This window comes from Carex rostrata, chromosome 1, assembly GCF_964058835.1.
Source record: "Carex rostrata chromosome 1, lpCarRost1.2, whole genome shotgun sequence".
Classification (NCBI taxonomy): Eukaryota; Viridiplantae; Streptophyta; class Magnoliopsida; order Poales; family Cyperaceae; genus Carex; species Carex rostrata.
Genome location: NC_135918.1, coordinates 5,538,792 through 5,562,104, shown reverse-complemented (window position 1 = coordinate 5,562,104; position 23,313 = coordinate 5,538,792). Strand labels below are relative to the sequence as shown.

Genomic DNA, 23,313 nt, shown 5'->3' with positions numbered 1-23,313 from the left:
TTACACCTTTATTGATTCCTGACCCCATTTTCCACATACGAACGCTTGGAAATGGGCCAATGAGTTTGGTGATCTTCGAACTGGTTTTATGTTAAAAGTGTTGATAGCGTCATTTTGATTTCGTGCGCATATGCATAATGATAAAAAAAAAAAAAGATACATAATTTGTACGTTGCATGAAGTCAAATTAACGCTGATAATTTAGATAGCTAGACAGGATGAGAGTTTCGGTGCCATAACCTTTTTTTTTTCTCTAGAAAATATTGCAACTTTACGTTTCCATTTATACTTTAGAATTTAAAATCCAAATATCAAACCAAAATGTTAGTCTTGTTTATTTTCACGAGAGATGCATCCATGTAAACTTTTATAATTTTTAGGTTCCCAAATAGAGATGCAAAAAAATCCTCACATTCTTAAATTAATGTATTGTACTTTAACTAGGTTCATTCATTGGAAAATTTAAAAATAAATCAAGCTTAACTCAGATTATGGGTCTCATCTATGTACAGGGAACACATGCTCAATTTTCACAATATGAATATGTTAAGAAATGGATGCCTGATTTAATGAAAATTCTTATTTAAGAAAAAAAGCTATATTTTATTTGACCACTTCATATAATATAAAATTAACTCAGAAGATATTAAATTTTAGGCGGATAAAATGCTCGTGAAAGGAACAATATCCACAACTTATATTCAAGATTTGGATTTTAAAATTTAAAAATAAATAAAAAATGAGATTATGACATTTACGGTAGAAAAAAATCGTGAATTGATTTTTTCTTTATCATAAGCCACGTAAGCTTGTTGGAATCTATCCAAGTCGAAGCTTACTATGCACTTGGCATGACAAGGAAATAGATAAGATAAATAAATTGAAGATGATTACTCTCTATTTAATAGAAACATAAAACTAAGATACGCAAGCACATAATATCACACAAATAATCAGGCCCGGCTCTGATGCAGGGTACCTAGGGTATCAGAACCGGACCGGATATCAATTCAGTAAATCTTCGAATCAACAGTTTACTGTCGGACCGACGGGTTAACTAGTTCAATTGTTGGTTTATTTTAATACTAACACATATATGAGATATGAAAATTGCTATAAATCATATCATTTATATTGCATTTGTCGTAATTCAGAATGTAATATTAAATCGAAATAATAAATATATATTAAAATTTAATATTTATAAATAATGAAAATATATATTTTGTTAAAAAAGATCAAATATTTTTTCTTATAGGGAAAAATATAATCATTCAATTTTATTTATTTTAGTTTGATTATCCACAGACAATTTTGATAAAAAAGTTATGAAAACTAAAATCAATAATAAAATAGTAAGATTTGTCTTTTTTAAAGAAATAAATATGCACCATAGATATTTTTATGAGTGATGCTTCTGTGCATACAAGGACCTATTTGTAAAATGAACATATTTTTATTTTCAAAGTTCAAACAGTCGATCCGAACCGTTCATCTTGTTCTCCATATTAATATGTGCTTGGAGACCAAATTTTACATTTTTCTGAAATTTTTTACTATTTATTAAGATGAGTACAAAAAATATCAAATTCAGACCATTGAATTTTGTACCCATCTTAATAAATAGTAAAAAAATTCAGAAAAATGTAAAATTTGGTCTCCAAGCACATATTAATATGGAGAACAAGATGAACGGTTCGGATCGACTGTTTGAACTTTGAAAGTAAAAATATGTTCATTTTACAAATAGGTCCTTGTATGCACAGAAGCATTTGCCTATTTTTATACTACAAATAATTGATTCTTTTGAACCATCTATAATATTTGAGGTTCTATGTGCAAATTTCACAAGCAAAGTAAAAACTAATTTATGTGTACTTTTTGACTTCTCGTGTGAGCTTTACGGAAACCTACTAGTCTACTACTTTTTTACTCTCTCTCGTTTAATGCATGGAAAGAGCATGAAGATTATAATACATAGGTCCAGTGCACCGGTCCTTTTTTTTTTTTTCTTACAAGAAGTATTGTGATTAGGGGTGGCAACGAACCGAACCGAACCGAACCGAACTTATCTTAGGTTTGAGTTTGGTTTGAATTAATTTCGAACCGAACATGGTTTGATTCGTTTCGAACCGAACCCATTTCGAATCGAATTAATTGCGAACTACACATTTTTCGAATCGAACCCGAATCGAATCACGAACTAAATTATTTTTTAGCAGCCCTAGTTATACCGGTAGTTTATACATTAATTTTTTCTCGCGGGACAAAATTCACATGGCTTCCTTTTACCGGTATGAACTGTGAAATAAGTGTTTTTAAGTTGAAAAAATTGTTCATCAAAAAATACATCAGAGACGGCTTTCTTGGTATGAACTATGAGAGACGACCGAAGAGAGAGGAGAGACAGTCATCTAGGCCGGAGAGAGGAGTGACAGCCGGAGAGACAGCCAGTCACCGAGAGCGTCAGCTAGATTTTAGAGCTAGAGGGAGAGTGAGTTAGGGAGAGGTGGAGAGAGAACTAGGTTATTGAGATTTGAGAGCGAGAGAGTGTCGGCTAAGTTAAATTATGACTTATCTTGAATTTTAATTTCTTTTTTTTTTTTTGAAAGAACCAGGCAGCGGCTGCCAGGGGGCATGAATTTTAATTTCATCAGGTAAATGGATGGCCGGTGATTTTATGAGATTCGAACCACAAAAAAATCAGGAACCTATTTCGATCGAACCAGGCTAGGTTTGAGTTTGGTTTGAATTAATTCCGAACCGAACCTGATTTGGTTCGTTTCAATTCGAACCCATTTCGAATCGAATTAAACTCGAATCAAACCCGAATCGAATCACGAACATCGAATTTTTTTGCCAGCCCTAGTTGTGATACATTATACATAAGGTCCGTTTGACTTAATTCTAGCCAGAAGATTATAATAAAGCCCCTTCTAATGATAATAACACATTGAGACCCAGATTTTGTTTATTGGGCTGAACCCATGAAACAATGAAGGCAATATTTAGGCTGGATATATAATTTATTATCATATTTAAGCCCATTGAAAATCCCGTCCTCGGATTGTATTTGAAAGAATTTGAAATGACCCGACAGAGAATGGACTGTTTATTTGTGGGCCTCTGGTCACTGAGCGGAGTACAATATATCGAATTAATCAAAATTTCAAACCGTTATTTAAAAAAAAAAATTGAATCGATTAGAAATCCCGTCGACTCACTATCACATCTTAATAAGTTATATTGTCTGTCTTTAGAATTTTTAATTTTTTTAATTTTTTTTATAAAGAGTTCCTGCTATATCTCAACATCAAATATTATTTTCAAAAATTGAACATGCGATCTCTATGTAGAGAGAAGAAACTCAGAGCATCTACATCCTATCTCGGTAACTCAAATGAACTTCTAAATAACTGATAATTATATTTAAAAAATTAAAGTCGGTAATGTTTTCAACTGAAATTAATTTTAAAATTTTTATTAAATTACATCAGTAACAAATTAAAAAAAAATTTGAGCTAATTTTTTCATCAACACAGAGTTTATAAACAATTTCATATGAAAAAATTTTAATGCACAATTTCTATATAGAATTTTTTTTTATATTTTTAAAACTAAATTAAAAACTCTCACATCAAGTAAACAAACAGGAGTCATATTTTCTGTCATCAAATAAACAAACAGGATTCATATTTTCTGTCATATCAAAAATGCAAATGCTCTCGTACCAGTACCACTACTAGATTCCTTTCCTTTATTCGCAGCGAAACCGAATCGTCAGACCCCCGGGGGGCAGGAAATTCCTGCCCCCAGAGTCTCTGCGGGGTGGGACTGGTTACTGTTTAAGGGTTTAACTATTGTTACTGTTTTTAAATGGGCCCCACCCGCAGAGACTCTGGGGGCAGACAATTCGGTCTCATTTGCAGCTTTTGTGCCTTGGAAACAAGGAAACAGGATAAGTTCGTATTTCGGGGTCGGTCCAAAATTTAATCATGTTCTAAATAAATTTTCACAGCAAGCCTACTTCATTAATCATTTCTTTCATAAGCATATCACCTGCCCCACGCGGTGCATCCTGCCCCCTCAGTTATTATTGGATGGGGCCAGTCACTGTTAAAGGGGTCGGTTACTGTTAATTTTTAACTGAGAGTCCACCGACAGTAACTCTGGGGGCAGAAAATTCCTGCCCCCAGGGAGCCAGAAAATTTGGTCTCCCTTTCTTTCCTTAACCTGGCCAATTGGATTCGGATTTGGACCAATCTCTCCAGTTCCCTTGCGTTAACCTAGGTCATGTTTGGTTGTGGACTAAACAGTGGAATAAGAACTTTAGGCCTCACTTATTCCATCATCGTGATTTAATTGAGTCGAACTAAAACGAAATAAGCCGATATTTAGACCAGACTAAATTGACCTAAACTAACCACCTCTCTAGATGGTTTAATTTTAATTGAGTATAAGGTCTAACTTTTCATGATTTTTATTATTTTTAATCACTTTTTAAGAAATATAAAATAAGCAAATTTTTTTTTCATTTATGAAACTTATAACTTTATCAATTATAGAATCAATATTTTTTTTAAATGACATAACTTTCTAAATTAACAAAATATGTAATCTAGAAAATAATTAAATAAAATATTTTTTAAATTGTACTATAAAATAATAAATTTTTTGTTCATCAACTTAACACATTTTTGACAAATAAATTAGTACACATATAACTTTAATTAAATAAGATTCATTAAATACAATGTACTTCTCTAAGATATATAATTAATTTATACATAACTCGTTTTCTTTTGTACAATTTCTTTCAATTAAATTTTTTTTTGGAAAAATAGGCAAAAAACCCGTCCATTATAAGAAAAAATCATACAGAGTCTTGAGTAAAAACCAGAAAAATATAAAACTACCCCTAAAAACCCAAAGTAACAGTAGCATTAAACCTTGTGCCAAAATAGAGAAAACAGATGATGTGCCAACAAACAAAATGTATCATGTTCTACGCAAAGCGTATACACAAAGTTTTAGTACATCGAGCTGTACCTTTTAAACCTTGAATTAGCTCCCGAATAAGATTGCAAGTGCACAACCCTATCGAATAGTATAATCAGGTATCGATCCACAGGGACGGTTCAGTTCTGGACTCTTACTTAGCTTAGTTAGGTACTAGAAGTGAGAAAATGTTGATTTGGTTTGTTTATGTTTCCTAAATTCAATAACAGTAAATGACAACAATTAAAAGTTTAGTTTTACTCAATTATAAAAAGGAGTTTCCAAGGTTTCAGATTTCATTTTTGACTCTGCCTCTTTGGACCTTCCATGCGATTCGCTTACTTTCGTATGCGACCCGTGTGACTAAAAAACCATAACTTTGGCTAGGAAAATACGATTTGCGTGTATCAACGGTAGACATACAACGATTAGTATTTTATTTAGTCAAACGCCTAAGAGATTATTCAAGAATTATCCATATAATTATTTTAAAATGCATTTACTATTTATTATGTGCGTTTGCTTATTCAGGCAAATGGTATATATTGACAATAATCAAATAATCCAATTATTCTCTAAGTTGACATTATCGAGGCAATCTAACCATATTTCCTTGTGTATATTAAATAAAATAAATTATAAGAATCAATGTCAAGTCCTTAATTAGTGTTATATTTAGACTTGTGATATCCAACTGACAAATCAAGTTAAAATTATAAAGAGTTACGACACCACTCATAAATATATCAAATGTCTTATTTTTTGACATACATTATAAACAAGAAAACTAAAACTTTACAAAATTATTTAAATAAAAATATTGAGATCTCTAAAAATAAAATAGAGGACCACCCGGCCTGTGGGCAGTTAGGTCCTCAGTGGACCGCCTGTGCCCCGGGCGGTCATGTGGAATAATGGACCGCCCCTTTGCTGGGCGGTTAGGGTATTTAAAAAAAAATTGGGGGCATATTTGTAAAAACTGTTTTTTTTTAAGGGGTATTCATAACAATCTCCGCAACTGTTTTGTCCTTTACAAAGCACCGTAGCCTCTACAGATGCTACCATGTTATTTTCTGTGAATTTAATTCCTCTGTTTACGTCCTATTGAGCTAATGGAAACACGTAGCTCCTGTTTCAGATTTTAAGTCCTTTCGAGTAAAATGAAAACATGTGCCCTGGCAAGTGTCGCAGCGACATGATCTTACTGGTTTTGATTACCTGGATAATTTGGAGCTACTCTGTTTATAGTTTGTCATTCGGGACATCTGGATTCTGGACATATATATAATCTAGAATCAAGGTAAACTAATTTGAATTCAACAGTCAGTATGCTGACAGAAATTGCCAGATTGGGACTTACAAAATTCTATTAGCTAATCACAACCAACAAAAGTAATGTATTTAGTATAATCACATATGAAGGTATTTTTATTATTTTATACACTTGTTCTAGCCAACAAGTAAAGAATCTGTTATGAAGGTGCTTTTATATACTTGTTCTAGCCAACAAGTAAAGAATCTGTCACACAGCTTCTAACAAACTTAACTATCTGACTAACATTTTCATTTTTGCTTTCAGATCTTACAGTTAACTAGAAAGGATAAATCGGTTATGATTTGGATAATTTACACGGTTAGAATTTGTATGCTAAACCATGTGCTCGCCAAAATTAAGAAAATTCAGAAAGAAAACATCTTATAAACCAATCAAAAAGAGAAAACCTCCCTAATTTAGCCAATAAATATACACAAAACAATCGACCAAATCAAAATTTGCCAAAACAAACTATAGATCAACGCCGCTTCCAGTTCCCTCTTCCCTGCCTCCTCCTCCACTTCTCCTAACAATCAACGCAACGAAACTCGCCAAAGCACACAGTGCTGCGGCCAGGTTCCCTTCCTTCAACAAAACCCTAGCCACAAGCACCACTATATCCTTAGTGGCGCGTTGCCCCTCCTCGACCAGCGCACGACGCCTCCTCCCAGCGAAGGTTAGAAGCACCAACACAGTTATCCACGTCACCACTGTAGCTGGCACGGCCACCGCAAGCGCAGCACCCATGGAGAGGAGGCCGAACACTGCCCCGTACAAGACTGAGGCGTAGAGAGCAGGGATAGGCGAGCTGGAGGAGGCGAGAGAGGCGGCGTACCATGATCTGATGGATAGAAGGAGACGCCAAGAGGAGAGAATGAGAACCGAGTAGACCAGGAGAAAGAGGCAAACCCATGTCCGCCGCTTGCTGAGAACTGTTAATAGGAGGAGGCTCCAAGGAGGAAAGGAGGAGGTGAGAGATGGAGGCGGAGACGGAGACCTAGGAGGAGATGGTGATGGATCTGCCATTAGTGTGTGGGGTTTGGTTTTGTTTGTTTATTTTGCTTTGAATTAAGGCAAGATTCCGATTTAGTGATTTTGTGGAGGAATGAAAAAGGGAAAGGAGGAGAAGCCGTGAAGGTGAGTGGAAGAAGCTAAACTCTTTGCTGTAGCTCTTAAATGGGCTTGGGCTGGGCTCACTTGTATAAAGTCGTTACTTTATGTTAAAAAACCTCTAGCGAATAATTGCGCTAGAATTAATTTGTCGGTGATTTCAGTCGTCGTGAGACGGAATCCAAAGATAGAGCCGTGAAGACAACTCATGCATCTTGTAAACTGTAAAGTGTTCCCTTGTATGAAACTGAAACGGTGAAACCACAAACCGATCGCCAATCTGAGATCTGCATCTGCTCACGTGTCTAACATCATTCCGGTCATGTGATCTGATTATGATATTATCCTTCCCGCCTAAAATAAAGGGAAAGAATATTAACAACGTAAAAACTTCAAAAGACTTAGACATTGCGGAATAGAATTAAAATAAGAAAAATATATTACTTTTATGTGTGTTGTATGAAGTTAAAATAGCACGGTAAATAAATCTATATTCGTATTGAACATCCATAGCCTGTGATAAAAGAAAGAAAACCATAGCCAGCCTTCACCAATCCTCCCCTTTGTTGTGCCTTGTTGTCTTCTATGGTTAATTCTTCAACTTCTCAATTCCTCTTTCTTCGTGATTTCGCAACACCATTATTCAATCCTATAACAAAATGACTTTTTGTGGTTCGATCTCTCTTTACATATACAGACATCTTCTTTCAGATTTTGACCTCTCTCAGGCATAGTAGATTACTTCACTACACATGTCATATATTTTGTTTGTGCTGCCTTATGGACTTACATAGTTCTATTAATGTTATGTATGAACACAAAGCGTGAATGATAGGCGATGTCCGACATAATGCCTGAGAAGGGCTTGGTTCCTCAGGGGACCATGATTTTACGTTATAACCAGTGTCGGAGCCACTATGGTCAAGGGTCGGACATCTACCTTATTCTGGATTTTTTATTTTTCAGTGCATGATACAATTTTTAATTTTCGAAATTTGTACTTTAATATTTTAATAAAATTTGAATGTTAATATTTTTGCCCACTCCTAATTCAAATTATGACAACGCCACTGATAATAACAATGACAACAATCTCTATCTGTTTTGAGTGTTTTTGTCTGATGCAAACTAGTGAGATAAGGACTAAACAAGTTATTTTGTTGAGTTCTTGACTCGATCGCTTCTATCTATCTTGGTTGGTTGGTTTAGTTAATGACATACTAGTTCTATTGTCCTGATTTGACAAGTATGACAAGTGTATTACTGGCTTGGTGATATTGTGAAGGTACTTAATAAAGAGAGAAGTGTAGGTTTGATGATTATTGGACGTAAGTTTACGTTCGATGAGCATAAGAGCCATTTGATGTGTTTTAAAATTCGTGCGCATCTAATTTGAGATTCGTGCACACGAATTTTAAAGCACATCAGACCTAAACTACATTCCTTTATCAAATGGTTTGGGCATGCATTGAACCGAATCGCACCGCATTTACGAGCCTTCTTTCTCTATGTGCCCATATATGTCAGATAAGGACAAAACTAGAAAATTTAGATAAAAATACATAATATAAAAGATGAATTTGAAACTAAGAAGTCTCACAACTTATTGAGCAAATTTAAATCATTAAACTACAAGTAAATATTTATTATTTTATGAAGATTATTATTAAAAAAATTAAAATCATAAGATAGCTTAATTACTTTTAAAGTACACTAAAATTCGCCCATTGATACCAGACTAGGATGTCCAATTGCCAAGACAAGAATGAATTTTAATCTATATAAATTTGGGATAGAGTATCTTTTGAGTAAATGTGGATCTAACTATAAATGAAATCAATTTGACCTCAACCTTTTAAGTTGAAGCTCTTTAATATTAATGCAGATTTTAAAGTAAATCAATAGTTCGGATGCATTAACTCAAAAGATTCTTCTTTGAGTTAATTCAGAGGATACGAATTCAGTTGAACATGCGTGCATGCTTGGCGAATATATTGGCACGTGCTGGCGATCGAGTTAACCTGAGGCTGAAATAAAATTATACGTATGATGCCATGAGAAAGTATTTGACTATTTGGGGGAATTCCTTGGCGCACATAGAACTTCTGGCAACAAATTAAGATATATCTAGGTGAGAGTCCCAGATAAAATATTTTAGTTAGTGTAACACTGTGAACTTTTAAAATTCAGATTTAATTAAAATTATAAGTGGTTAAATCGAATAATATATATATACGTATATACGAAATTAGTGACGTGGATGGTGAAGAATAATTATACGATTAATTGTGTTAAGAAAGAGGAGCAATAGGTGTTATATAAATAATTTAATCAATATCGAACAAGTGAAGGGTTTATTTTGCAAAAAGACCACTTACAAGTGGGGGCCCTTGTCATTCCTTCCTCTTTCCCTTCCTTTCCTTTCCTTTCCTTTCCTTTCCTTTCCTGCGCCCCCATCTTTTCTCTTTTCTTTTGTTTCCGCCAAGAGAGAAAGACAACGAGAGAGTGAGAGAGAGACATCCCTAAACCCTCCCCCGGCGGCCGTATTGCCCGAAAACGGAGATTTAGGAAGAGGAGCTCAAACCTCGCACATCCATCCGTTCCATTGGTAATTCCCCTTTCTATTTCTCTCTCATTTCTTGATTCCGTGTTTTTAGGGTTTCGGTGAAAACCCGTAGAATCGTACCAAACTGATTATTCCGTGCCTTTGTTGTTTCTATAGTGTAAATTGATTGATTCCGTGTTCGAAAGTGCAACCAAATTTCCAATTTACGAATTTTCCCAAAAATTGATTAGGGTTTAAATTGTAAAAGTGCCGGAATTTAATAAATTGACCTATGGATAGATCCTAACGAGCACGGCTAGCGGGATTGACGAGCTTACCGAGTCTCGAGATCGCGGACCCTCTACGTGCCCTACATAACCAGGTGCGGGGGTTCACGGGATCTGTTGTCACACCCCGGAACAGGGGGTCGCGCAGTTTTGTGTCACTGTTTTAAAAATGCGGTTTTATATATATATATTGTTATGTTTTTGTATGTGGGCCTGATTCTAGGAGTATGCGGGGGGTGGCAGGGGGGCGGCAGCCCCCTGCGAGCGTTGTCTGAGGTTACGAAGCACCTTTAACCGACGGTCCAGATTAGTCCTTTTTCACATAAATTTTAATTAAAATACAATCATACTATCATATGATTTGATTTAAAACAAGTTTGGTTCAAATCCGATTTAATTTGGCTAAGTTATACCCAAAACAGCATTTTTCAGAATCCACATTGCGGCCCGCAATAGGGCTGTTGCGGCCCGCAACAAGTTCCAAAATTTCCAGCCTCTGCAATTCGTCTCTGCCTCCATTCATTGCGGCCCGCAATGCATGTATTGCGGCCCGCAATGCATGTATTGCGGCCCGCAATGACCTGGTTGGTCTTTGCCTCCATTCATTGCGACCCGCAATGAATTTATTGCGGCCTGCAATGACCTGGTTGGATTTTAATCCGCGATTTTCCCTCTGTCTACTCTCATTGCGGCCCGCAATAGGGTTATTGCGGCCCGCAATAAAAGTACTGTTTTTCATTCCTTTGCCCATTTTCGTGAAATTTCACCTCGTTTTCAAACCCGATCAAATCCCCGTATAATTAAACAATTATTCCCCATTCACTAGCAATTTTAATGACATTTAAACATGCAATTTCAACATTTAAGTCATAACAACAATTTAAAACATACCGTTAGGGTTTTATAACATAATACGGTTCGATAACAACCTATACATCAAAATAACCGACTACAGGTTCAACTACACATTCAAAATGGGCATAAAAGGGGTTTGGCATAACCTATTAGCCCGGCCTATACTTACGCGTCGAGCCCGAGTCCCACTTCACTCGCGTTTACCTACACATATCAATACAAAGGGAAAAATTCCCCGAGGGGAGGGGGTGAGAAAACCTGTCATCCGTTTTCTCAGTGCGGAATTTAAAAGGGCTACTGGATTTGTGAGAAATCCATCACCCAGAACTAAATACACTAGAAAAAGGGTATCTATTTATTTATTCACCAATAATAATAAATGCACATGTACCGGGAATAGATTCAAACGTATTTCAATTCACATCTCATCAACATCAATCAACGAATTTCCAGAAAGATTTGGTTTCACAGATATAATATATATAAGTCTGGTTATGAGGTACAGATATCAACTATCGATCACCCCCGGCTTAACAGTTCTATTTTCTGGTTTCACGTCATACAATCTCATCAATTCATCACTTAAAATATACACGGGCATATTCCGCGAATATGCAACAGAATACCACTTTTCTCAAAAAGAAATCACTGACACTTTCACTGAATCACTGAACCACAGTTCTACCTAAAATTACACTGCACTTCCCTTACCCAACCGGTACTGGGTTCACTAGGGCCATTCTCCAGATGCGCATAAGGGTCCTGGATGAAAGTCTAGTAGCTAGCTAGACTTTCCACTATGATACACTGTTCACTTCACACAATCAATCCAAGTCATACTGTGGTTCCACTCACTTATTCAAAACGACAGATCAACAATCGATAAATCGTACCAACATGAGAATCATAACAGTTATACAATTCAATTTCACTAATATCACAATTAATGCAATGCGGCAACAAATGCTTTCAATGAGAGATTCAACATGCTATGCACAGTTTATTTAAATCAAGCAATCAACATAAATATAATAATATGCACCGTTATTTAGTTCTACGAATAAACCCCAAAACAGATCCCGTGAACCCCCGCACCTGGTTACGTAGGGCACGTAGAGGGTCCGCGATCTCGCGACTCGGTAAGCTCGTCAATCCCGCTAGCCGTGCTCGTTAGGATCTATCCATAGGTCAATTTATTAAATTCCGGCACTTTTATAATTTAAACCCTAATCAATTTTTGGAAAAATCCGTAAATTGGAAATTTGGTTGCACTTTGGAACACAGAATCAATCAATTTACACTATAGAAACAACAAAGGCACGGAATAATCAGTTTGGTATGATTCTACGGGTTTTCACCGAAACCCTAAAAACACGGAATCAAGAAATGAGAGAGAAATAGAAAGGGGAATTACCAATGGAACGGATGGATGTGCGAGGTTTGAGCTCCTCTTCCTAAATCTCCGTTTTCGGGCAATATGGTCACCGGGGTTGTCTCTCTCTCACTCTCTCGTTGTCTTTCTCTCTTGGCGGAAACAAAGGAAAAAGAGAGAAGGGTGGGGGTGCAGGAAAGGAAAGGAAGGAGGGAAAGAGGAGGGAATGACAAGGGCCCCCACTTGTAAGTGGTATTTTTGCAAAATAAACCCTTCACTTTTTCGATATTGATTAAATGATTTATATAACACCTATTGCTCCTCTTTCTTAACACAATTAATCGTATAATTATTGTTCACCATCCACGTCACTATTTTCGTATATACGTATATATATATTATTCGATTTAACCACTTATAATTTTAATTAAATCTGAATTTTAAAAGTTCACAGTGTTACATCTGTTTTGGGGTTTATTCGTAGAACTAAATAACGGTGCATATTATTATATTTATGTTGATTGCTTGATTTAAATAAACTGTGCATAGCATGTTGAATCTCTCATTGAAAGCATTTGTTGCCGCATTGCATTAATTGTGATATTAGTAATTGAATTGTATAACTGTTATGATTCTCATGTTGGTACGGTTTATCGATTGTTGATCTGTCGTTTTGAATAAGTGAGTGGAACCACAGTATGACTTGGATTGATTGTGTGAAGTGAACAGTGTATCATAGTGGAAAGTCTAGCTAGCTACTAGACTTTCATCCAGGACCCTTATGCGCATCTGGAGAATGGCCCTAGTGAACCCAGTACCGGTTGGGTAAGGGAAGTGCAGTGTAATTTTAGGTAGAACTGTGGTTCAGTGATTCAGTGAAAGTGTCAGTGATTTCTTTTTGAGAAAAGTGGTATTCTGTTGCATATTCGCGGAATATGCCCGTGTATATTTTAAGTGATGAATTGATGAGATTGTATGACGTGAAACCAGAAAATAGAACTGTTAAGCCGGGGGTGATCGATAGTTGATATCTGTACCTCATAACCAGACTTATATATATTATATATGTGAAACCAAATCTTTCTGGAAATTCGTTGATTGATGTTGATGAGATGTGAATTGAAATCCGTTTGAATCTATTCCCGGTACATGTGCATTTATTATTATTGGTGAATAAATAAATAGATACCCTTTTTCTAGTGTATTTAGTTCTGGGTGATGGATTTCTCACAAATCCAGTAGCCCTTTTAAATTCCGCACTGAGAAAACGGATGACAGGTTTTCTCACCCCCTCCCCTCGGGGAATTTTTCCCTTTGTATTGATATGTGTAGGTAAACGCGAGTGAAGTGGGACTCGGGCTCGACGCGTGAGTATAGGCCGGGCTAATAGGTTATGCCAAACCCCTTTTATGCCCATTTTGAATGTGTAGTTGAACCTGTAGTCGGTTATTTTGATGTATAGGTTGTTATCGAACCGTATTATGTTATAAAACCCTAACGGTATGTTTTAAATTGTTGTTATGACTTAAATGTTGAAATTGCATGTTTAAATGTCATTAAAATTTCTAGTGAATGGGGAATAATTGTTTAATTATACGGGGATTTGATCGGGTTTGAAAACGAGGTGAAATTTCACGAAAATGGGCAAAGGAATGAAAAACAGTACTTTTATTGCGGGCCGCAATAACCCTATTGCGGGCCGCAATGAGAGTAGACAGAGGGAAAATCGCGGATTAAAATCCAACCAGGTCATTGCGGGCCGCAATGAATGGAGGCAGAGACCAACCAGGTCATTGCGGGCCGCAATACATGCATTGCGGGCCGCAATGAATGGAGGCAGAGACGAATTGCAGAGGCTGGAAATTTTGGAACTTGTTGCGGGCCGCAACAGCCCTATTGCGGGCCGCAATGTGGATTCTGAAAAATGCTGTTTTGGGTATAACTTAGCCAAATTAAATCGGATTTGAACCAAACTTGTTTTAAATCAAATCATATGATAGTATGATTGTATTTTAATTAAAATTTATGTGAAAAAGGACTAATCTGGACCGTCGGTTAAAGGTGCTTCGTAACCTCAGACAACGCTCGCAGGGGGCTGCCGCCCCCCTGCCACCCCCCGCATACTCCTAGAATCAGGCCCGCATACATAAACATAACAATATATTATAAATCCGCATACCGCATATGCGGTATGCAGTGGTCTTCCGCATGCATGAACAAAACCGCATTTTAAAACACTGGTGAAAACTGCGCGACCCCCTGTTCCGGGGTGTGACAGTTAGGCTGTCACTCACCAGTCACCCCATTATGTTCACATGTGTCAATTACCATACATGCCAATAGAATGAGATGGCGTGGTGTAGAGAAAACAAGATGACTTCTTCAGGGTAGGTAGCAATTAAATTAAGTTCACAAACTTTATTCGTTGAGTTGAAGGATTAAAGTTACAGGTTCGCTATTGAGAAAATTATTTTAAGCAAATAAGTTGTGATCCCCTTATCAACTTCTAATATTGAGATGCATGCATATATTCAAGTGAAAAATCTGATGATATGCGTGGATCGCCGAAATTTTTATTAATATTAAAATCAATCAAATTAAATAAATAGTGATGTCATTTTTTTTAATCTGATTGATTTTTAATGTTATTAATACAAATTTTGGTGTGGATCCTCATAATAAAGTGGTAAAATTTATACCGAAAATTACCTCTGTCAAAAAAAAAAACCCAAAAAACTATCAATTTGTAAAAATTCAAAATTTACTCAAACCACAACATGAAATGGTGGTCCCGTTCTTTGAGGGCCGCCATTTCACATTGCAGCTCTACAAAAACCAACGCCAAAACAGTTTATCTAAATATATTTATTTAATAATTTTCAAAATAGAAAGAACAACTAATAATTTGAATATGTTAAAAAAAACATCAAATAAAATAGATAAAACATCTTATAATTTAGAGATACTAGAAGGACTCCGAAATATTTTTCAGGCATGATTTTTCTTGGTTGTAAAAAAATTAAACTATTTCTTTGGAAAATGATAAAAATATTTTGGATATGAATTATTGATTCCGGTTCAAAAGTCACTTCTAGTAAATAAATAAATAAATTATCGTGGTCCTTCTAGTACATTCAAATTGTAAGACACTCCATCTATTTTTCACGTTACGGCCCAGCAACAACAAAAAAAAACTAACGCCAAAACAGTTTATCTAAATAGATTTGTTTAATAATTTTCAAAAATAGAAAGAACAACTAATAATTTGAATTTGTTTGAAAGAACATCAAATAAAATACACAAAACATCTTATAATTTAGATGTACTAGAATAACTGAAATATTTTTCAGGTAGTATTTTTCTCGGTTGTAAAAAAAATTAAACTATTTCTTTGTGTGTTACTGAAAAAAAGATAAAAATATTTTGAATTTGAATTATTGATTCCAGTTCAAAAGTCAGTTCTAGTAAATAAAAAAATTATCGTGGTTCTTCTAGTACATTCAAATTGTAAGCTACTTCATCTATTTAAAAAAATAAATTCTTAGGGATCTGATCGGAGTGCTCATAATTTAGTTGTCTCTTTCTCATTTTTGAAAAAGATACTTTAAAAATATCGAGTAAAAAAAAATTCACAATACTAAATCTAAAATTCTGATCGTCTGCAGCAACAATTATTCTTTCCTTTACTAACAAATCCCTCTTTGTCTATTTTTTTTTTCAAAGCTTCTCTTTTCCGTAGGGAAACCGAGTAGGTCCGATGAGCATCGGATCTACTTTGGTTTCAACGGTTCACTCACCGTCGGATTGGCTTTAGGATTCGCGCCAGAACTTCGCATCTGCTTTAATATTCGTGCACACAAATCTTGAAACAAATTAGACGGTAGATCTGTCCATCGGAACCAAACTAGGTCCGATGGGCATCAGACCTACACCTTTCCCTTTCCGTAGAAGCTGCAAATTTTTTAATCCTAGTAATTATAATTTTAAAACTTTTTTTTCTAATCAACTGTGCTACCATTCCATCTCTTTTGTCTAAATTTCTCACACCTCTTATATTTCCTTTAAATTGGTTGTGGAGTATCATAATTTCGTTTGTGGGATAACTAAAATTTTAAAATTGGTTGTGGGGGCATCATAATTTCATTTATGAAAATGAAAATTCTAACTCAAGCTAATTCAGATTTGAGAGGAATTCAACCCCCTTTGTTTTTGCTAATATTCCTAACTCGAATTGCACGACCTGCTTTTCCAATTTGGACCATCCAATTTTTTAAAACAAATGTATTGAATTAATTAGCCGACGTCATTGCAAAATTCATCCCCAAGTAATGTCACCGGATCAATCCAATATATTTGTTTTAGAGAAAATTTAATGTATACTCTTTCAAAAACTTCAGAATTACGTATTTCTCACTCTAAAATTCATAATATCATATTTACAATTCTAATTTACTCAATTTATTATCTTTTCTGTAAAATTTAAATTTATAAACACACATTTTACCTTCCATTACAAAATAACAAAACATGTAACATGTTTAAGAGAACCTTTTAATCTTTTCATTAGCTGGTTGTTGTGTTCTAATTAACTAGCTATAGCAGCACTATAATATTTTCAGAACTTAAAAGCTATAGCGCTATCAGCTATTTTCGGCGCTATAATATTTTTTAGCCTTCCCGCGAAGATGCGATTATCACTATTTAAAACCTTGGCTGATTGTAAGAACAAATTGCTTATTTTCTTATTGTATGTGTCACAAATAGAGAAATAAATTATTTATTATCGATAAACCAACCAAGTAGAATACTGAACACTCTTTTTTTTTTTTTGCAAAAACTACCTATTTTATTTTCATATAAAGGATAAAATTTGAACAATATAAATTTAAAATGAGTTTTGACAAAAATACAATAAATTAGATAAATTTGTGAGTTTTTGTAATTCAGAATGATTAGTATGTTATTGTGAATTTTAGAGAGAAAAATAAGTAATTTTGTAAATTTTGAAAGATATACATAACTTGTCTCCTTATTTTATTTTAAAATGAGACGTCTAAACAAAATTCTACAGTTAAAGGATAAATTAACAGAAGATAGAGACTTCTCATCTCGCCTGTCTTATTTTGCTCCACCATTGATTAGGATACTCTGATTAAGCTTGCTTCAGAAATGTATGACCGTACCTGCAAGTTGGTGATAGACCGATATTTTTATTCGTAGCATTTAAAACTTCTAAAATTTTAGAAGTAGGAGTGAAGACTAGGACGTACTGCACAAAAAATTCGTAGTTCGTGATTCGATTCGAGTTTGATTCAAAAAAATTTGTAAAAAGTTCAATTCAAAATAGTTTGAAATTAATTCAAACCAAATTCAAACTGGACCTAGTTCGTTCGAAATAGGTTCGCGAACTATTTTAGTTCAAATCTTAAAGTAACATGAACCGTTGATTTTCGCTGATGACTTAAAAATTAAAACATAAGGCCGTCCAGCCATAAGTCATAACTCGTAAGTCGTAACTCTCGCTCTCGGTTATAAAACTCTAGACGACTTTCACCTCTCGCTTTCGGCGACTATGATCACTCTTCCCTGTCGTAAAAAAGTTCGTAAAAGATTCGAAATTAATTCAAACCAAACTTAGTTTGAAATTAATTCAAATCAAACTCAAATTGGGATAAGTTTGATTCGGTTCGATTCGTTTGCAGCCCTAGTGAAGACCATTGGAAAAAAACTAGAGACCTAACAGAAATGCAGACTGCATTTGCGTTTCACTTGAGGGTAAAACTGTTAGAAATGTATTAATAGGCCAGAATATTATAGGCCATATTAATAATTAATATGGATCAAGTCTTAATGGGTTAGGCCCAAATTCTTATTCTCATATGATCTGATCAGATCAGATAACGTTTTCTAAATGGGTGCAATTGAACAGGTGCATAGTGTTATAAATATACATGCAGAGTTCGGTTTTTGGGTGTTCCAAAAATTTTGTTCTATATACATCAGAAAACGTAAGAGAGAAAGAAAGACAAAAGACGGGGCTGTCAGTTTGGTACTAGCATACCGAATTACAGTAGTTTGTCAGCCTATTCGTGTGAATACTGATAGAGACGTGACTGCTGGACTGTTGCGTGAATCTGACATGAGAAGGAAAGGAGACGGAAGGAAAAGAGAAGAAGGCTACTGCTAGATTTGAAGTTTTCGCTGCGCGTCTAGTGGTAAACTCTTTATTTAATCTTGAAATTAATTTTATGTATGAATTCTAATTTTCGGATAGTGAACAAATCTTGTATTGTTTCAAATTATTACACTATAACCTACTCGAAATCCCAACAGAAACACACTCTTTTTTTTTCTCTAAGACCATTTTGAACGGCTAAAAACAATAATATTAGTACGTAAATGTTTTAGTTACAACGATAAAGAATGCATAATTTTTTCAAATTAAGAAAAATCAGTAAAAAAAAAAAATCTCAAATGGTGATGAAGTGCAGACTCATTTTGAGTTTCATCATTGATGCAATGCATGCTAAGTTTTAGTTCCAACTATGGATAAAACACAGACTCAATATGCAATTAAGCTAGGTTTCGAACTTTTTTCAATGACGTGCTACTTTTAGAAAAAAAAAATTAAATGCTTCAAATTAAAAAAATCGGATGAATAGATCCATTTGTTGATGATAACTTCTTAGAACTTATCTTAATATCTTGAATGGCGTTGTTTAAAATATCTACTCTAGCGTCTAGGTCGCGGATGCTTAGAAAAAGCATAACACAATTACACAAGACGTATAAAAGATTACAAGTGGTGATAAAAAAATAATACAGAATCCGAGTCGTTTTCAAGACTATATCTATCACCTGATCCATTCCTTCAAGGCGTCTTCTCAAGAATCTTATTTTACATTTGCAGCCACTAATTTCAAATCTTTTCCGCGTAATTTAAATTATGGCATGCAGACATGCAGTAATTGATGAGTCTAACGGGTTTATGAGGAAATATTATTGATTTTGCTCGCCGAAATTTTTATTTATATCATATTCCAAAAAATAAAAATAAACCAAAAAAATCATGTTTTTTGGAAAATTTCACAAGAGCCGCCAATTCAATCTGCGGCTCCATTCTTGAGGGGCCGTAGATTGAAATGGAGCCCCCCCCCAAAAAAAAACCTAAAAAATGCACTGTAATATACTGATATTTAGGTTTTTGAGAGGCCTCCAATTCAATCTGTAGCCTCCAAAAATGGAGCCACATATTGAATTGGCAGCCCGGATATTTATAGAATTTTCTAATTTGAGGATGTTTTGGTTTATTTTTTTTTATAAATGGTATTAATAAAAATTTCGGTTTTGCTCGTCCAAAGAAAAATAGTTCAAATTTCGTTCAAAACATGATTTATACACTTTGTGCTAAAAAAAGATGGACTTTGTATATTTTAAGAGTAGATCTTTCACGAATTTAAAGGATGAACAAGGCAATTGAAATATATTTTAAAAATCTTTTCATCCGTTAGGTATGTTCAGTCGTTTTTAAATATCGTTTTCAAACTTATCAGCACCCCTCACCTATAATTATCCTTCACTGTTTAATCTGCACTACATACAGTATCAATTAAACGATTAAGATTTAATCTTTTTTCTAGTCAAAAGTATTTACAACAAAAACTGTACAACATTTCATGAATAATAATATAATGATAAATGATAAATGATAAAAGAAAAAACAAACGATCACTACTACAAAAACACTAATTATAAATTGTACATCATACATGTTTGTTCAATTTTTTTATTAAATATGTGTCTACAGTAAAAAAGCATATTTCCGAAAATGAGCTCCGACACTCATCTATTTTTTTTTTTAAATAAATAACTATGTATAAATGTGCTCTAATATTTATACATATTTTTTTAATAAAGAACTCTATACAATCGCAATTGTACACTATTCTTTATTAAAAATCGTGTATGAATGTTAGAGCGTATTTTCGGATGCGCATATATAAATGCTTCTCAACAATTGTATGCGGTTTTCTTGTATGATCCATGTATGATGAAATAAATAAATAAATAATTTACGTCATTGATCAATGTCTTCCTGATATAATGCATCTCTATTTATTTTTTCTAAGACATTTATTTTATTTTTAAAATATATCTTTTATCTACGTGTATTTATCTGAGACATCTCTTCTATATATGAAAGTCTAAGACGTTAGATAAAGTAAAAACTACGATATTTTCATCAAAAATATGATCTCTGATGAAGAAACATAACATGAACATAACTCAACGCTCGAGTTTCTAATTTCAGCATTCTTTATCAAATTCAATTAATGACCGATCAATTTACTAAAATGCAGTGTTGCCTTTTCAGATCTTATCATCGTCATCAAAACTCTATTTTAAATGCTCTATAATAAATTAATAACTAAACTTCACAAATTTTCATTTGCTATCTCCATTCTGATATTATGTGAAATTTTAGATTTAATATCAGCCCTCCAATCGAATAATATGTTTTCTTTTGATTAAATGCATCTTTTTTACGTGTAAAAGTCTAAATTTAGTTAGAAGTATAACCGCCACACATACTGTACACGATATGTTACAATTAAAATTGAATAGAGAAAATTAATTTATTCATTTCATTATTTCTCCTCTCCAGCTATAGATCTCCCATTCCTTATTTTACTTATTTAAGAATCATGATAGATGATCAATTCATTTTTAAGAATATCAAATGTGTTCGCTTACAAAGGTAGGCTACAAAGTCTCAGGTACAGCAAGCTATACCAGTTTAAACCTTGAATCTACTTTCGTCTAGGGTTGCAAGTGCACAACCCTATCCGTATAGTATATTAAGGTATCGATCCTCAGGGACGGTTTAATTCAATTCTAAATTCCTACAAATCCGAGTTAGGTACTAGAAGTGTGAAGAGTTGGGTTTGGTTTGTCTATATTTCCTAATTTCAAGTAGCAATTCGATTAATAGTGAATGAAAACAATTAAAGGTTTTGGTTTTGAACAATGATAAAAGGTGCTCCCAGGGTTTCAGGTTTCATCCCAAACCTTGCCTTCTCTGGACCTATCATGCGACTCGCACCATCTCTGATGCGACCCGTATGATGCGACTCGCATCATCTCTGATGCGGGTCGCATGGCCCTCGAGCAGAGCTGACATGTGTTTGTATCTAAGTTGATTTCTTGTGCGAGGCTTCGACCTGTGGCTCTCACCTACTGGTATCTAACCTAAATCGATTGTCTGGTTTGCTAGAAGTATCCACAACCTTTCAATTATGGAAAATTCACCTCTCGTCTACTATTGATCATAAATCTACTTCAAATACTAAATCTCAATTGCAAGAAACATCAAGGTCAAATTACTAGAAGAGATGCTATAGACATCTAACAGTAGACAATCAAGAATCAATCAAGCAATCAAAATCAAGCAATCAATGAATACTCAAACAAAGAATCACACAAGTTCAAACTTAGATCAAATCAACATGCAACTCAAAGACAAAGTTATGAGACTACATCCTAACCCTAGGAACTAAAGATCTACTCAGTCATGATGAAACAAAGCATAAAAGAGAGATAGAATAGGCAGATCATGATGAAGCTCGAAGATCCAAGGTGGATTGGAGAGAATCTTGCAATCTTCTCTTCTCTTCTTCTTCAAGTAAGCTCCAATCTCCTTCTTCTCTCTTGATCTCTGCTCTCTAAGTGTTCTGGAAATGTCAAGGGGGAAAAAGCTCCCGAAATTCTGGCATAGGACCTACTTATATAGGCAACGGATCTGACTTGGGGCTTTGCTGTCTGCTCTGGAAGCTCGCGATGCGACCTGCATCAGGTCTGATGAGGGTCGCATCGGCTCTGATGAGGGTCGCATCGGCTCTGATGAGGGTCGCATCGGCTCTGATGAGGGTCGCATCGACTCTGATGAGGGTCGCATCGGCTCTGATGAGGGTCGCGTCAGATGTGATGAGGGTCGCATCAGATGTCTCAGAATTCAGCAACTTCCCTGATTTTGCCCGTTTTCGCCTGATTCCTGCAAAGTAAGAACCAAAACATAGCAGTACCACATTCTATGTATATTCAATGTAAAAGGCACCATTTTTTGGTTCAAAACATAGATTTTTGTATGGAAACAAGTCGAAATAATAGGTCTAATAAAGTGATATCAAAATGCTTACATCTTTTAACAATATTTTATCAGCATTTGATATCTTATTAAATTATTTGATATCTCCAAATTTAATACATTACTCAATTTAAGCTGTAGTAATTTTTTTTACAATATTACTTCTTCAATTTTGATAAGATGAAATATATTATTTTTTATTAGTACATCCAGGTTCATTCTTAGTTTAAATTGTTAATTATATGGAGAACATATATTAAGGAGTGATTTTAGTAACATCAACTATAATTAGTATCACAAAATAGAGCAGCTAATTTATTAATAGAAATTCACTTTCATTAAATATTTTTTTTTCTTTTGGCTTTCGCATATGGGATGTACATATTTCTACAAGCCATTTGTCTTTTTTTTTTTTAAAATCAAATCTCTTTACTTGCATCAAAGTTTGAAATTCAAATTGTAAATCAAACTCTTAAACTTCTTCATTTTATAATATATTTCCGTTGCAACGCGATACTAATATTCATATAAATGTCTATGATTTTCTAAGAACAAGGATTGAGTCACGTTCTGCTGCTTCTGCACCATTGTTACTAAAAGAAAATTCTGTCACGGATAACAAAATATGCGATACCACAACAACATATAATATGCAAATTTGAAAAAAAAAAATCAATGAATATAAAA

General features: G+C 34.4%; 1 protein-coding gene across 1 annotated transcript; it reads right to left on the bottom strand.

Annotated features, from left to right (window-relative positions):
* Nucleotides 1-6,591: 6,591 nt before the first annotated feature.
* Nucleotides 6,592-7,516, bottom strand: LOC144553956 (uncharacterized). The gene has a single exon (XM_078302131.1). It carries the CDS (start codon nucleotides 7,337-7,339, stop codon nucleotides 6,785-6,787), a length of 555 nt encoding a protein of 184 aa, XP_078158257.1. The 5' UTR covers nucleotides 7,340-7,516; the 3' UTR covers nucleotides 6,592-6,784.
* Nucleotides 7,517-23,313: the final 15,797 nt, after the last annotated feature.

What these genes read in the sequence shown, in the direction of transcription:
- LOC144553956 (XM_078302131.1), bottom strand. Translation starts at nt 7,339, where the DNA reads ATGGCAGATCCATCACCATCTCCTCCTAGGTCTCCGTCTCCGCCTCCA.